This window comes from Erithacus rubecula (genome assembly GCF_903797595.1).
Source record: "Erithacus rubecula genome assembly, chromosome: 3".
Classification (NCBI taxonomy): domain Eukaryota; kingdom Metazoa; phylum Chordata; class Aves; order Passeriformes; family Muscicapidae; genus Erithacus; species Erithacus rubecula.
This window is the reverse complement of record NC_136689.1, coordinates 44,257,177-44,271,778: the sequence shown is the minus strand read 5'-3', so window position 1 is coordinate 44,271,778 and position 14,602 is coordinate 44,257,177. Positions and strand designations below refer to the sequence as shown.

At 43.3% G+C, this 14,602-nt stretch overlaps 1 protein-coding gene across 1 annotated transcript; it reads left to right on the top strand.

The window, feature by feature from the left end:
• Positions 1-3,278: 3,278 nt before the first annotated feature.
• TMEM158 (transmembrane protein 158) lies at positions 3,279-4,890 on the top strand. Its single transcript, XM_079302843.1, has one exon. It carries the CDS (start codon positions 3,644-3,646, stop codon positions 4,655-4,657), a length of 1,014 nt encoding a protein of 337 aa, XP_079158969.1. The 5' UTR covers positions 3,279-3,643; the 3' UTR covers positions 4,658-4,890.
• Positions 4,891-14,602: the final 9,712 nt, after the last annotated feature.

The window sequence follows — 14,602 nt, the reverse complement described above, 5'->3', positions numbered from 1 at the left end:
TCAAAGAAACACCTCGATGGGCGGTAGGAAACATCTCTTAACTCCTTCCTCAACCAGCAAACCACTGATTATTGATGACTCTTCAAAGGACACACTGCACAGACATTACATGATCAGTTCACTTCCTTGCATTACCCTGACTCTCCCTCCACATCAGTTGTGAAAACATTAGCCAAACAAGCCTTCTAAATTGCATCACAGAAACATTTTTCCTCAGCTACAAACAAGTGTATCTCTCAGAAAAATTTCCAGGATGATTTGATCCCACTCCTTTCACATGATTGAAACTGCTTTTTTTCGGAGAGGATTCAAGTACCAACTTCTTTCTCCTGGCCCAGCCTCCCTCCCCAAACTGTTGACTCAACTGTTGTGAAATTCTCCTTATTTACCTGGCACTTTTACAGGGATTGGTAATGCACCACTATACTTACTTGCTCCAAACATCTTTTTCCTGCAATTGACAGCAGGAGTCTTTCCACAGAAAAATATCTCTGTGATGTTACAGCTGCATATTCAACCCTGTACTCCACTACTTTCCTGTCTTCTCTCCCACATGCAATTCCTTTCAGAGATGACAATCTCAAAAGCATACCCTCTGTCAAGAGAAGTTAGTGCCTTTCCTCAGTGCAGAACACGAGTTGGCTCAGTTGAGAAACACTGCCTGAGCATCACAAGCTTTTTACTTGAATGCAACCACAGATTTCTTTCTGGAATCAGTATCTGCTTAGGATCAATTTTCACAAGCTGGAGCGAGATTTGAGGCTCTCAAAGAGCACCCTCATGAGAAGCAATTCTAATGGCACTTGGGCAGAAATACTTATTCTTGATTTCATCTTACTTGAAGTATTTCACAAGCAATACTTTGCTAAAAATGATCAGATAAAATGTCACTAAAACAATTCCAAAGATCCTTTACTAATAATCTTCACTCTCCCCACAGCTCTGCAGTCTGTCTCATGAAACTCCTACTGTCTTGTTAACTCATTATTCCCTTCTAAAATGTTTTCATTATAGCCCACTTCACACCTCCTCTACCATACTGTCAAATGCTACTGTGACCTATGGTACATATTATAGTTCTAGCTATAGCTATAGAATCAAACCTGCAAAACCTACACTCTGATCTGCCTGTGACATCTAGGTCACCTTTGGCTGGTCCCCAATATGTTTATGCTTCAGCCTCCCCAGCCATAAAACTACTTTGTTGTTTTTGATTTATGGCTGAAAACAACAAAATAGAGCTATATTGTAATTCTGCTTACAAAGTTTTCAAGTGTACTGTAACGTCTTTGGATGACTGAATCTATGTAAAGATTAATTACATATGTGAGACCTAGAAATAAAGTATCTGTAAAGGGCCCTGCTGAACAGTGCCTTTCAATCAATGATCTAACAGACTTTCTGCTTCTTCCATCCACTTGGTCAATTTTTCCTTGATGAAGAGAAATAGGTCAAAGGCACCCATGCATCTTCAACCTGAAATAAATTGCTGTCTTTTAGCTCTTTGCTATGGAGGTCTAAATGATACTGAATGCATTTAAATTTCCTGTGGCAGGTTATCCTTCCATGAAGACTAAAAAAAGTTAGCTCAAGTCTTTCCCCATCCAATTTCTTTGCAAATACCCCTGATTGCATTCAATTGGATGCTGGGAGTGGAAACCAAACAGAACTGAAGCTCTTCTTGAGAACATTCGCCACCCACATACTGCAACAGTGTTCAGAATCTAAATCTTATTTATGAGGCTTAGTTTCATTTCCAGTCCTTTGTGCCAAAATCCCAATGCCATGTAATTTGTGCACACACTGGTCACACATTTTTGGCATTATTTGCTACACACTAGCTCTCTCTCAATCTGGTCTGGGATCTATAGACATACTATAGCCCCACAAATGAGTGGGAGTGTGGATATGACAAATGACATCAAGAGAAGCATGTATAGACACATTCAACAGACAATAAAAAATATCAGAGAACTCTAAAAGAAGAGACACCAAGAAAGATATGAACTGTATAGCAACATTTGAGCATGAATCCAAAACTGGAAGCAGACAGCTTGCTTTGAACATTTCATCAGGCATCTTTCCCTGTAGTAAGCCAAACTATAGGTAGCCATTACCTTTTGGACAAATTTGGGACTAAACACAAACACATCTTACTACTCAGACATCTTTGTAATACAAGGCAGACAATTCTAGATACTGTCATGATATATTCAGGCACAGGTTTTAAAAGAAACCTGACTCACTACCTTCATTCATGTTGAATAATCAAAAATACACTTGCTACCCTCATTCACTACCCTCACTCACCTGAAGGACTTGAGGCTGATTCTACAGGAACTAATTTTCCAGCTGAGAATGTATTCATATGTCACTGACAGGGGAACATGTCTGACATGAGACCAATGCCAAACTCAAAGGAGAGCCATATGGACTTCGATTTTGTCCTTTGGAAAGACTAGCATACCACTTTTGCATGTCTATTTGTCTAAAAAGGGCCACAAAGACAAAGAAGTCTTAGTTCTGGATGCCTGCCAGGATAATGTAGCTCCATCCCACCCTCTGCTCCAAGTAAAGGCTAAGAAACGTTTATAATTTTTGTCATTAGCTCTGGCCCTCCCCGAGGCTCCGAGTGTCAAACTGCAACACAGCAAGCAATGAACCATGTCAAGAGTAATACTGTAACCAGCATAGGGTCACAAAACAAGCCTGACTATCTGCTCTAGTTATAAATATCATGCTTATAAAGCAGCCTTTCAAAAACGCTGCCAAATCTCACGACTACTCCTCTTAGGAGTTTTGCACGGCCTGCAAGCAGCTTACTCGTTTAATCTTTGCTACAAGCGCCCGTCGATGGGTGGGATGCCCATAGTCCACGGCCAGGTTTGAACACCCGGCTGAGGGAGCAGATGCTGGGGCCGAGTCCGGATTTGGAGGGCACCCCTGTGAAGAACGCAGCCACGAAGTTTAAACTCCCTTTCTCTGCGTCACCCCAGTCCCGTCCCGTTCCTTCCCGTTCCCTTCCTATAAAGTCGCAGTGAACGCGTGTGCAGTCGGTTCCTGGATTCTATTCCCGGATCCGCGCCCCCGCCCCGGCCCGAGGCGGCGGCGGGAGGGCGCTGCCCGCTGCCAGCCCCTTTTCCTCGCCCTTGCCCACCGAGGAGGGGGAGCCGCGGCCACCACGGCAGCCCCTGCGGGTGAGACGGCGGCGGTGGAGCTGGGAGGCGCCGGCTCCCCCTCTGACACGGGCGCGGTGGCGGCGCGGAGGAGCGGGTCCCTGCGGGGAGTGGGTCTCCGGCTGAGGGGACAGCGGCGGCCGCTGCCGCGCCGCGCCCCGGGAGAAGGAGCGCGGCTGCCCCGGGCCAGCTCCGTCGGGGCGCTGCCGGGCCGGACCGGGCTGGGGGCGGAGGAGGCGGGGAAGGGGGGAGCCGCTGCCGTCACCGAGGCTCCCGGCTCGCTCGGCTCGTCGCCGCGGCAGCCCCAGCCCCGCTCCCACCCCCTCGCCTGCCTCCACCCTCCTTCCCTTTCTCTCTCTCGCTCGGGGAGAGCACTGTGCCTCCTTTCCCAGATGGCAGCCGGCAGCGCCATGCAGCCTCCTGTTCCTCCTCCTCCTCTCCCTCCTCTTCGGCTCTAAGTTAATGCCATGCTACCGCTGCTCTTCCCGGCACTGCTGGCCGCCTGCCTGCCGCCCTGCCAGGGCTGGAGCCCCTCGGCGGCTGCCAGCGGGCAGGAGGAGCAGGAGCAGGAGCTCTTCTTGCCCCTTACCAACTCCTCCTCCCGCTCCTTGGCCAGCCTCGAGATGGACCTCGACGGGGCAGCGAGCAAGGAGGAAGGCAGCACCGACACCCCGAGCACGCCGGCTGCTCCTAGCCGAGAGCCTTTCCCTTCCGCTTCCACCATCTCCGGGCAGGAGCAGCCGGGGCAGGAGCAGCCGGGGCAGGAGCAGCAGCAGCATCCCCAGCCGCAGGGGCAGCCGCAGCCCGCCGAGGACCCGCACTGCAACATCAGCGTGCAGCGGCAGATGCTGAGCTCGCTGCTAGTACGCTGGAGCCGCCCGCTGGGCATCCAGTGCGACCTCCTGCTCTTCTCCACCAACAGCCACGGGCGAGCCTTCTTCTCCGCCGCCTTCCACCGCGTGGGGCCGCCGCTGCTCATCGAGCACCTGGGGCTGGCGGCCGGCGGCGCCCAGCAGGACTTGCGCCTCTGCGTGGGCTGCAGCTGGGTCCGGAGCAGGCGGGTCGGGCGGCTGCGGGGCGCCGCTTCCCAGCCCCAGCCCCAGCCCCAGCCCCAGCCCCAGCCACAGCCACAGCCCCCCGCCGCCGCTGCCGCCGCGGCCGCCTCCTCCTCCTCCTCCTCCTCCTCGCTTTCCTATCCGCCGGCGGCGGAGCCCGGCCAGTACTGGCTGCAAGGGGAACCGCTGAATTTCTGCTGCCTGGATTTCAGCCTGGAGGAGCTGAAGGGTGAGCCGGGCTGGCGGATGAACCGCAAGCCCATCGAGTCCACCTTGGTGGCGTGTTTCATGACTCTGGTCATCATCGTGTGGAGCGTGGCCGCCCTCATCTGGCCCGTGCCCATCATTGCCGGATTCCTGCCCAACGGCATGGAGCAGCGCCGCGGCACCACCGCCGGCACGGCCGCCGCCGGCACCGCCAAGTAGCCTCTCCCGGTGACCCTCCTTCTCTTCGTCTTGTGCTGTGGAGGGACGCGGGACGGACTCTGTCGTGTTTTTCTTGTTTGCAGCGTGCCACAGGTGCGCGGCGGGACGTGGGGCCGCCTCAGCGCCCGGCCCGGCCCCGAGGGGACCAAATCATACGTGCGCGTTTTATATCTTTAATACCCGTTTTAAACGAACCTTTTAGTAAAACAGAAAACGGAAAAAAAAAAAAAAAAAAACCCCAACCACCAAACAACCGCCCCAACCAAACAAGAAAAAAACCCCTCTAGAAATTCGATAGTGGAAATCAAAGACCCTCCTATTCGGCTGCATTTGTTGTCAGAGTAGCGTTTTTGTATAGGATGTGGTTTGAACGGGTTTTTCCTTTATGGACAGAAAGGGATGTCTCTCTTTGACAGAATGGAGAACCGATGCAGTATATATATATTGTTATTGCTGAAGCTGAACTTTAATGAACCTTTCACACTGTATTTCCTGGTTGAGATAGTGTGTATTTATTATTGTAGCTCTGCGTTATTTGGCTTTTAATACAGAGGTTTTCTTTCTGGAGCCACTGTAGCCTTTTGTTGGTCTGTTTCCTCCAGGGTGGAACAGAGGGTTTGGCTGGCCTTCCTGTCTGCGAACCTGCCACGAAGCTCCTTTCTCTGTGAAATGGTGTTACCAGGGCTGCTGGTGGCAAAAGGAGACTCTCAAATCCTTTCTTACTGGTGTTTACCCTATCTGTGCAGCAGATGTTTGTCTGTATGCCTACACCAGGATTGGGTGGAGAGGGGTGGGGAGCACAGCTGTGCCGGAGATCCTCCCAAGCTATTTCATCTGCACACCTCCACAGCTACGGCTTTCTCCTCAGTTTCAGGTTGGGTGGCTTCAGTCTTGGGAGGATGAGGCCCGATCCGAGTTGTGCTGAACAGCGTAGGGCAAGCCTCTTAACTTTCTCAAAGTTCATTCCTCAAAAACCAGCTCAGATGCAGTGTATTTGTTGGAGACACAGTAATACTGTACCTCTTTTTCATCTACCAGTCTGCAGGGGTGCTCACAGCAAGTCTGTGGGGTGAGAAGGCAGGAGCTACCAGTCCAGAACTAGATTCCAGCTGCTGCTGTGCCAGTGTGCAGCTCTTGTGTGAGTAGACAGTTGTGTAGCTTGAAATGCCATTTGTTATATACTTCCAACTGTTTAGCCTTATAAAAAATTGTTTCCTTTGCCTTAGACATGATTAGTCCAGCTGAAGTTTCTAAAACCAAAATATGAGCTAAGTGACAAATATTTGCAATAGGAATTTTCGGTTTTTTGTCAACATTGATGTATTTAATTTGCTAGGAACGCATGAATTTGCTTGGGGCTTATTTGATGTATTCGTAATGTATGGTGGAAATGACTGGATGAAAAGTCTGGAAGGATTAAATTCTTAGGATTCCCATATTTTTTAATTGACAACAAAATAAAATGCATGCTCTATGTCTATGCTGTCTGGACCAAAGGAGAGAAGAACATTGACAAGCAGCAGAAATAAATCAAGATTTAAAAATGCTCCATGTTACTAGGCTGCCTCTACACCCACTGTTCCTCCTGTTAATCCTATTTTTGGAATTGTCATTTGAGTAAACATTGCAGTTGCATTGTTTTCAGAAAGCAGAGGATCCTGTCACTGTGGGAATTGTTCTCTTGACCTGTTGATCCAAAGGCCCCCTGCCCCTTTATGCCTAGTTTAGAGAGCCGCTATTTTCTTCCCTTGATGTGTAAAACAGTGTCATTTCCACCTTGTGCAAATTCTTGTCAGACATTTGACATGCTAGAGAGCAATTCTTTGCCTATCATGTCCTGTGTGACAGAAACATATCTTCATACTGAAAGGCAGGACGAGCAGGAAAACATGAAGATACTGCTAACACCATCTCAAAGGAGAAGTGTTCTACATATGGAATAGACCTCAGAAAAGTTGCCATGCTAGGGAATAATTTCATCTTTTGAATGAGATGCATTTAGGCAGAAAGTTAATTTTTACTGGTAGTTTTTCTGGCCTTATTAATTCATGGTGTACAGTCCTCACTGTGGTGCAGGCAGCCTGTGCTTAAACTTAAGGGTGCAATCTCTTTTTTGCTTATCCTTGTTTTACCAGTGATGTGATATTGTTGGGTTTTTTTCTGAATTGCATCAACAGAAACAAAGGAATGGTGTTACTGTCTGAAACAGGCAGCTTCAGTCATTAAAGGCTTATTATTTTGCAGTTCTTGCAGACATGTAGCAGGTGGTACTCTGGTATAAAATGGCTTGTTTTTGCTTCTTCTATTAATATCAGCTTGAATACAAACTTTTTGAATAGACAGTCACACAGTCAGAATATTTTGCTGCTTCACTTGAAAAACATTATACAAGAGAGGGATTTTCTCATGGTTATTCTCTAAATACACTTGTAACTGGAGCTGTTATTAACAAATCTGCTAAGACACAAATGTTTAGAACACAGGGATGGCATTAAACAAACTCCAAAAGGCAAATCTTGTCCAGAATAATAAAAAAACCTGCAATGTTTTCATGGAGTACTGGTCTCAGACACAATGTGCAAATGTGTGTTAGGGAAGGAGTTTCCTTAGATCACAGTAACCCTGCGCATATTCCCTTTGCTGAGAGAGACCAGTCCGTGTTTCTGTGCCTTAAAGAGGAGTTTAAGGCACAGCAGGAGACACAGGGATTACCTGCTGTACAGGCTTTAGGCTGGATCTAACTCCCTGAACCCTCGGGTTTCAGTGAGGCGGCAGCAGGGCTTCTCCTGTAATGGACAGTGGAAATGCACATTGCAAACCATGAGCTTTCTTCAATCAGTGTTACACCTAACATCAATAACTCTGCTCCTGTAGCTGTGGCTGCTACTATGACTCTAAGAACTGAGTAACTTTTGCCTCCATCCATGGGAATTTAATGTGAATGCAACCTGGATGAGGCAAGCCCAGGACAAAGTGAAATCTGCATTCCAGTTAGTTTAAGATTACAAGTTTAGACACAGAAATGTCTATTTTTTCTTCATGGCTAGTGGAGCTTTATTGTCTCTTAGCTGGAGTTGATTCTAAGCCATTTTTATTGATTTGGATTTATTTTTAAGACTAACTGGTAGCAGGGTCAGCACGAGAGCAGATTAGTCACCCTGTATAATCCTTTATGTACTCAGGGAGGGCATATATTTGTATACATCTATCTACATATGAGGACTCTACTTACCTACATATGAGGACTCACTGTGTAGAACAGAAGGTTAAAGCAGAAGTGAGAAAAGGGATGATGAGAAACAATACTGAGGAAGTTGTACTGATTTTCCTTTGCTATTTGTTGGATCATGTTTCCTGGTAAGTTATCCTGACTGTATTTACATATGAGTGTTTGATGGAAAGCAAGGGATATCTAGGAACAGAGGGCATTCTTGATTTGCTTTTAAAAATGTAATTCAACTCTGTTACAGATTTTTGTTTTCATTCCAGCGACCAGGAACAATTTTGACATTCAGCATTAGAAGGTACAATGTTTGTGTGCTAATGCTAGACTGGTGCAATGTTTTTCTGTATATTCAGACCTCAGAATTTAATCTCTCACCCATTTTCTTAGTTACATTTCACAGGTGCATTAGAAGTGGAAGTATACAGAGGAATATGTAGTTTTAGTGTGGGCACAGTTTTGCTGTTACTTAGTGCCACATTGATTCCAATAATAAAAATACAAAAATGTAGTACAGTGTAATAGTTATATATTATGTAAGCACACTGTTGCTCAATAGGTTTTCAGTAAGCAAGTGTTCTGTATGTTGGGAGGCATTTGGAAATTTGGGGCAGAATTGCCATACTAGGTTAAATGTAAGGGTTCATCCAGAGCTTAGTTCACCAATGCTTTTGATGATTAATGGAACAGCAGGACTATTTGTGCAGTGAATGTTACTCAATATGAATAAAGGCTACTGAACCAGACCCTAAAAAAATCTTAAAAGCTGTAGTTAGCTGAATAACATCAGATGTCATCATCATGACATGTGCTTGCTGAATAAAGGTTTCTCCAGGGCTGACATTACATGATCCTAGGGGCAGAACAGAAGCCTAGTGAAATAAAATAGTTAATTGATGTTTTGTAGGTCTGGAGATAAAAGGTTTTATTTTGAAGATATATATATGCATATACATATATATATATATGCATATATATATATATATATAAGGGTAGGTATGACAATGTTTGCATACATGTAATTTATAAATCTCAAGCCAGAATTTGTCAGTCCAATGTGGGGCCTTGCCAGTTAGGAAGTTAGCTTCTTTCTGAAGCTTGTATGAAAATGTCAGGTGTTTTTCAAGAAATTTTACAGAAGAAATGTATTTTTTTCCAGTCTATTTCAGGGAGTGGTCTTGACTTTACAATAAAACATTTATAATGATTCTGGCTGAACATGTAAATATCAAATCCCAAATGGATTCAGATTTCAAAGCATAAAAAATCTTTTTAATTAGTCAATGATTGTTGAAAGCATATTTTTAAACAAAAAAACCAGTTTCTGTTTTTCCCCTCAGAAGCTGAACTTTTTAGTGAAGATCAGAAGTGCATTCAAATGTTTCATGTTGTGATTTTGTATGTGATTTTTTGTGGAAAGAAATTCTCTTTCGTGATTTAGAACTGATAACAGCTTTTGACAGATAAGTTACTGTATTTCTTGTCCCACCTTCATAGTAGTTCTGGTTAAAAAGTTGTCCAAATTGTAAATAATTATTATTGTTAATAATAATAATAATAATTTAAAAGTAGCTTAGCCCATTTGTTGCATTTCTGTTCTACTGTGCTGAGGAAGAAAGCAGTCTGGCATAAAATTTGGGATATTAAAAGTGTTTATTGGAAATATCTGGATGGTGTTTAATTAGATCTGTGAACAGGCTTCAGTCTCACGGTCACATCTCCAACTTTTTGCAAAGTTCATAACTGAGTGTAGCAGATGAGCATTTATATTTTAATCAGAGTCCCTGGATCTGCATGTTAAGAAAACCAGGATCTAAAACATGATCTCTTATTTTCACTTTCGTATTATCTCGGCAGGTTAACAATGCGAGAACAAAACAGAGCAAAACTGGAAGATGCAAATGTACTGTGAAACACTGTTTGTTTCTGCATGTTTGGCTTGTTCTTAGCTGTCATAGAAAACATTGGATTAATGAGACATAAATAAGAGATCAATGCCATTCTAAGGAAGTGAATTCACTGGGAGTGTGAAGTAAAATTATATTTGTGTTTGTTGTAAGGTGAGACTTGTTAGAAACAGTGGGATTGTACCTTGTTGGTATCCTTCTGGGTGTTGCTAAGCAACATGAAGTGGTTTAAATGGAGATACAGAAGAAGATCGTGGAGGAATAAAAAACCCAAGACATAGAAAGGAGAGTAAATGTGCCAGCATGTCCTGCAAGGAAGTTGCCATATAAAAAGACAGTGTTTAAGATCATAGAGAAGAAAGAAAACTGACACAAGGTGAATTAGTAACTTGATACACTTCATATTCAGTCTTTCCATATTCAAACTTTTCATTTATTTGCTTTAACAACTGATAGCAGTTTTGGCCCCAAATGGTACAACTAGCAGCAAAAGAGAATAACAGTCTGGAAAGAGGGCTTAAGAAAAAAAAAGAAAATGACAGCACTATGCCATTAATAAAAGGAAAGCTCACTCTCTGTGTTGCTGGCAGCTAAACAATGAAATAGACAGTTTCATGTGTATGTTTTCTATTCTACCCCAGGGAAGTGGTCATGGCACCAAACCTGCCCAAGAAGGGCTTGGGCAATTCTCTCAGAGACATGGTGTGCTTTTGGGTTTGTCCTGTGCAGGGCCAGGAGCTGGAATCAGTAGCCTTTCTGGGTCTCTTCTGCCTCAGGATGTTCTGTGATTCTATGGTTCTGACTCTACTCTTATTTTACTTCATATATTCTCTGAGGTTGTAAAGAAAACATGCTAAAATACCATTTTCCTGGAATGGATATGGTTCTTCCATCACATCTTGCACTGAGTCATGCCAAAAATATGCTTCTCGTTGCCCAAAGCAAGAATGTTCATCATAATTGTATTAAATCTTTCCACCTGAACTGAAGCAATTCTGGTGTGACTGCCTGTCCTAGGCTGGGTCAGGTCACTGCTGCAGACAAGACTACGTGCTGGAATGCTGTGGATGGCATTCTGATTTATATTGCCAATACTTTCTCACTCGAAAATTTTAATGACTACCTACAGAATCTTCCCTTTTTTTGTGCCTATCTTCATTGTTTCCAAAGTTTCACTCCATTTGTCTTTTGTGATTGAAAATTAATCATTCTTAAGATTTATTCTTTTTCACTTGGTCCCTCTTCCTTTCTCTCTTTCCATAGCATGTATTTATCTTGACATTTTCTGCCTTCAGATTTCCCACAAGTATGTCTTTTGTTATCAAGCCCTAAAACAGTACTTCAGGAAACTGTGCTGCCAATTTCTTCAGCTTTTCCACTCTTCTTCCCACCCATTCAGACTGTACCTCTCATGCTTTTGGGCCGTGACACTTCTAGGGCAAAGATGAACAGAAAATCTTGTGTTGAGGGCAAAACCCAAGTGCAAAGTTGTCTCTCCCACCAGTCCTGTCATCACAGGACTTCTTCCACACATCTGCCCCAGACACTGAGCGAGGGACCTAAGTGATTTTGTCTTCTGATAAATGAAAAGTAGACCCATTTGAAGAGTTCCTTCCTCCTTAATTTCTCAAAGTCCTGTCTCTGAATCACCCTCTACTCCTGCACCTGCCCAAAACCCTATCTCATATATCATGGAAGCCCTCACATGTTGGTGTTTCCATGCATCCTCAATTGAAAGATTAGGAAGCACAATAAAAATGCAAAGCATAAATATTATTTTCTTCCTTCTGTGTTTATTTTTGCACTGAAGGCATGAATAGAGCCTTGTGTTGTTAAACTAAGGTATTCTGCACAATTTTGACCACAATTTAGCCAGGCAATAGTTGTACTCTGGAAATATTTTTTTTCATTGATAGGTGTTGCTGTGAGCAGACATATTAAAACAAATCATTGCTAAGTGATGAATGTTACTGGACAAGATTCTAATTAATCCAAAAGAATATGAAAGAATCCCCCAAAGTGTAAGAAGTATTTTTTTAGGAGGTGAATATATGAATGATTTGGTGTGGAAGTAGCTGGTGGAGATTTAATCATGGGGCTATTTAATTTCTTTTCTTGCACTTCGTGTTTCATCGCATTTTCTCTGGAGAATGAGCTGTGCCTAATTATGCCAGAAATGTAGTTGCTCCAGAATGGAAACTGGAAAGTACTTTCTTCAGGCAATACTTTGTATGAATTCTTGAAATATTTTTCATTTCCTCCAGGACATGAAAAGCACTTAATGACGCAGGGTCGCATCATTTACTTAACACAGAGAAACCCACTTTTGGCCCATGATGTATATGCAACATCTCATCCAGTCCCTAGAGATGAGCATTTCCCATCGCACCTAAATTCCTGCTATCTTTTTGTAGGATTGCTTAGGGCCTGAGAATATGAAGACTGATGTCTTATCCTTCTGTACTCCACCCCAGCCACACATGACCTTTCCTTCTTTCCTGGAAACACAGTTATGGTGGATATTACTGTGAATAAATTTATAGCAAGCCCATGCAAGTAGCAGTTTATCCCAAAAACTAAAATAGCAGTAGCTCTTCTTGGAGAGGACAACCTCCAGCAGACCTCTCATTCCTGCTGCTCAGGTGGTTGCATTCCATGCCTGTGGAGTGCTCCACAGCTCTGTGACTGTGGAGCATCCTTGTAGACCCATGTGGGGTAGCTAAGGGAAACCGTATCCACCTCTTTGCAAATGAAATAAGGCTTGGCCTAAAAGTCATTTTGAGCAGAAAAGATCTTTAGTTGAGCTGTCCAGGAGTGTCTGTGCATTACATGAGCCATGTACAGAAGCCTTTATCTGATACTCAGAGTTTTGCAGGCTTTTTTGACTGCTTCTTATTGTTTTCAGATTTTGGCACTTTTTTTTTTTTAATTTTTTTTTTTTTTTCCAGAAATTACTGGTTTTTGGGGTTTTTTTTAGAATTTGTAGATACTACCTTGGAATATATCTTTGCCCTGCATATAAAATGTAATTTCCTAGGCTTTGCTCTAGCTACCCTAATCTTAGAGTGGACTGCTTATGACAAAACCATCCTCCAAAATGTCACTTATTATCTCCATTTCTGAAACAGAGACTCATCTCCACTCCCCGTGAGATCCCCATTGTAACACTTAAAGGCATCAGCCCATGCTGGGTTAAGACAGAAGGCAGCTCTTATTTTCTTCCTACAGCTGGAATTTTTCATGCCTATGACAATTCTGAGTTCCCTGAATGCAGCCAGTGAGATTGATAATGGTGATGCCCAATGCTAACTGAAGTGCCGTGGGTGAAATGGGTCAGAGAGATTTACTCTCCTCCCACACACAAAGTGTAGAAGGAAAACAACATTGGCTAATCTGTTTTCCTACATGTGCAAAGCACAGTGAAGCAGAAATCAGAGACTTTACCCGTGTAAGAAAAAAAAAAACCCTGAAGCACAGATGCTGAATGATCCAGTAATTCAAGAACAAAACAGAAGCCTTTTCCAGTGCATGCAATTCCTGTCGATTGCCATGAGAACAGCCCCCCTCAACTGCATAATGAGAAAGTCTTTTAGCATAGTGACAGGAATAGGATCACTTTTCAAACATTTCCCAATTAATTTCATCAAATTGACTGTGATTCATCTGATTGCTGCACTATCTTTAATATATTTATGTCAATCAACTGGTCTCTATTGCTATGTTTCTTTTGTTAAATATAAAATATAATGCAAAACCTATGGGTATGAAGTGTTAATGACATTTCTGACCAAAGAAATGCTTAAAACCAAAGTTAAATCCTTCTAACAATGATATTCAGAGAGCTCATAAGCTGGAAAACACCAAAGAGTTAATAAATTTCTGTAAAATGTTTAGAAGACCAGAATCCTCACTGTTGAGGGCTAGAGGTTAATAGCAGCAATGGAAAGCATTCCCAGCAAGTTCCCAAGCATGTGTTGTCTGCTATTGCTTGACAAATAATCATGGTGCTTACTTGCTTCCTAATGTCTTCCAATCCCACAGTTGCAGTAAAACCAGTTGCTTATTATAATGCTCATAAAATATTTTTAAACTACTATTCTGAGTTCCTCAATGATGCAAACATATTCAATCTACCTATATAAGACTGTCTTGAATAGTAGAGTTTAAAAGGTACAAAATGTTCTTTCACTTTGACCATCTTAATTTCCTTGCCTTTGTTTCCTACAGCTGCTGTACTATCTAGTTTTACTCAGCATGTTTATAGTTGTGGTTATTCAGGAAGCAGTGGAATATGTGTGCAATTCAGCAAAAACTTTCTTCAAGCAATAGTAGGCTTGGAGTGAGCACAGGAATAGAGTGTGCTGGATGTTTCCTTATGCTGCCTGTTGAAAAGAGTGGAGTGTGACTTCAGAGAAAAATGAAATCAATGTTTGCTGTGGTGATTTTAAGAAATTGATCTTTATTTGTCAGTTCAAAGCACTGAGCAGTCAGTCTGGATAAAGCATAAGGCAGGGAAGATATATCAGTTCTTCTGTTTTGAATTTGAGGGGCTTAACTTTTCATACTCCCATAGGTTTTTATGTTATTTCAGACAACTGAAATGTAGGGGTTTGAGAAAGTATAGAATACACATATATATGCTAAAAAAATAGATCCCATGAGAATGTTACTGGTGGAAAGTACTGCACACAGCAGCCTGTGCCTTGTATAGAGTCACCCTGTGTGCTGCAGCTAACCACACTGAACTGACACATCTGAGTCTTCTCCTGGGTGAGCAGGAGGATGCTCTGAGAGGGGGCAGGCCAAGGGCTGAGG

Excerpts from the sequence above, each read along its gene's own strand:
- TMEM158 (XM_079302843.1), top strand. The coding sequence starts at position 3,644 with ATGCTACCGCTGCTCTTCCCGGCACTGCTGGCCGCCTGCCTGCCGCCC.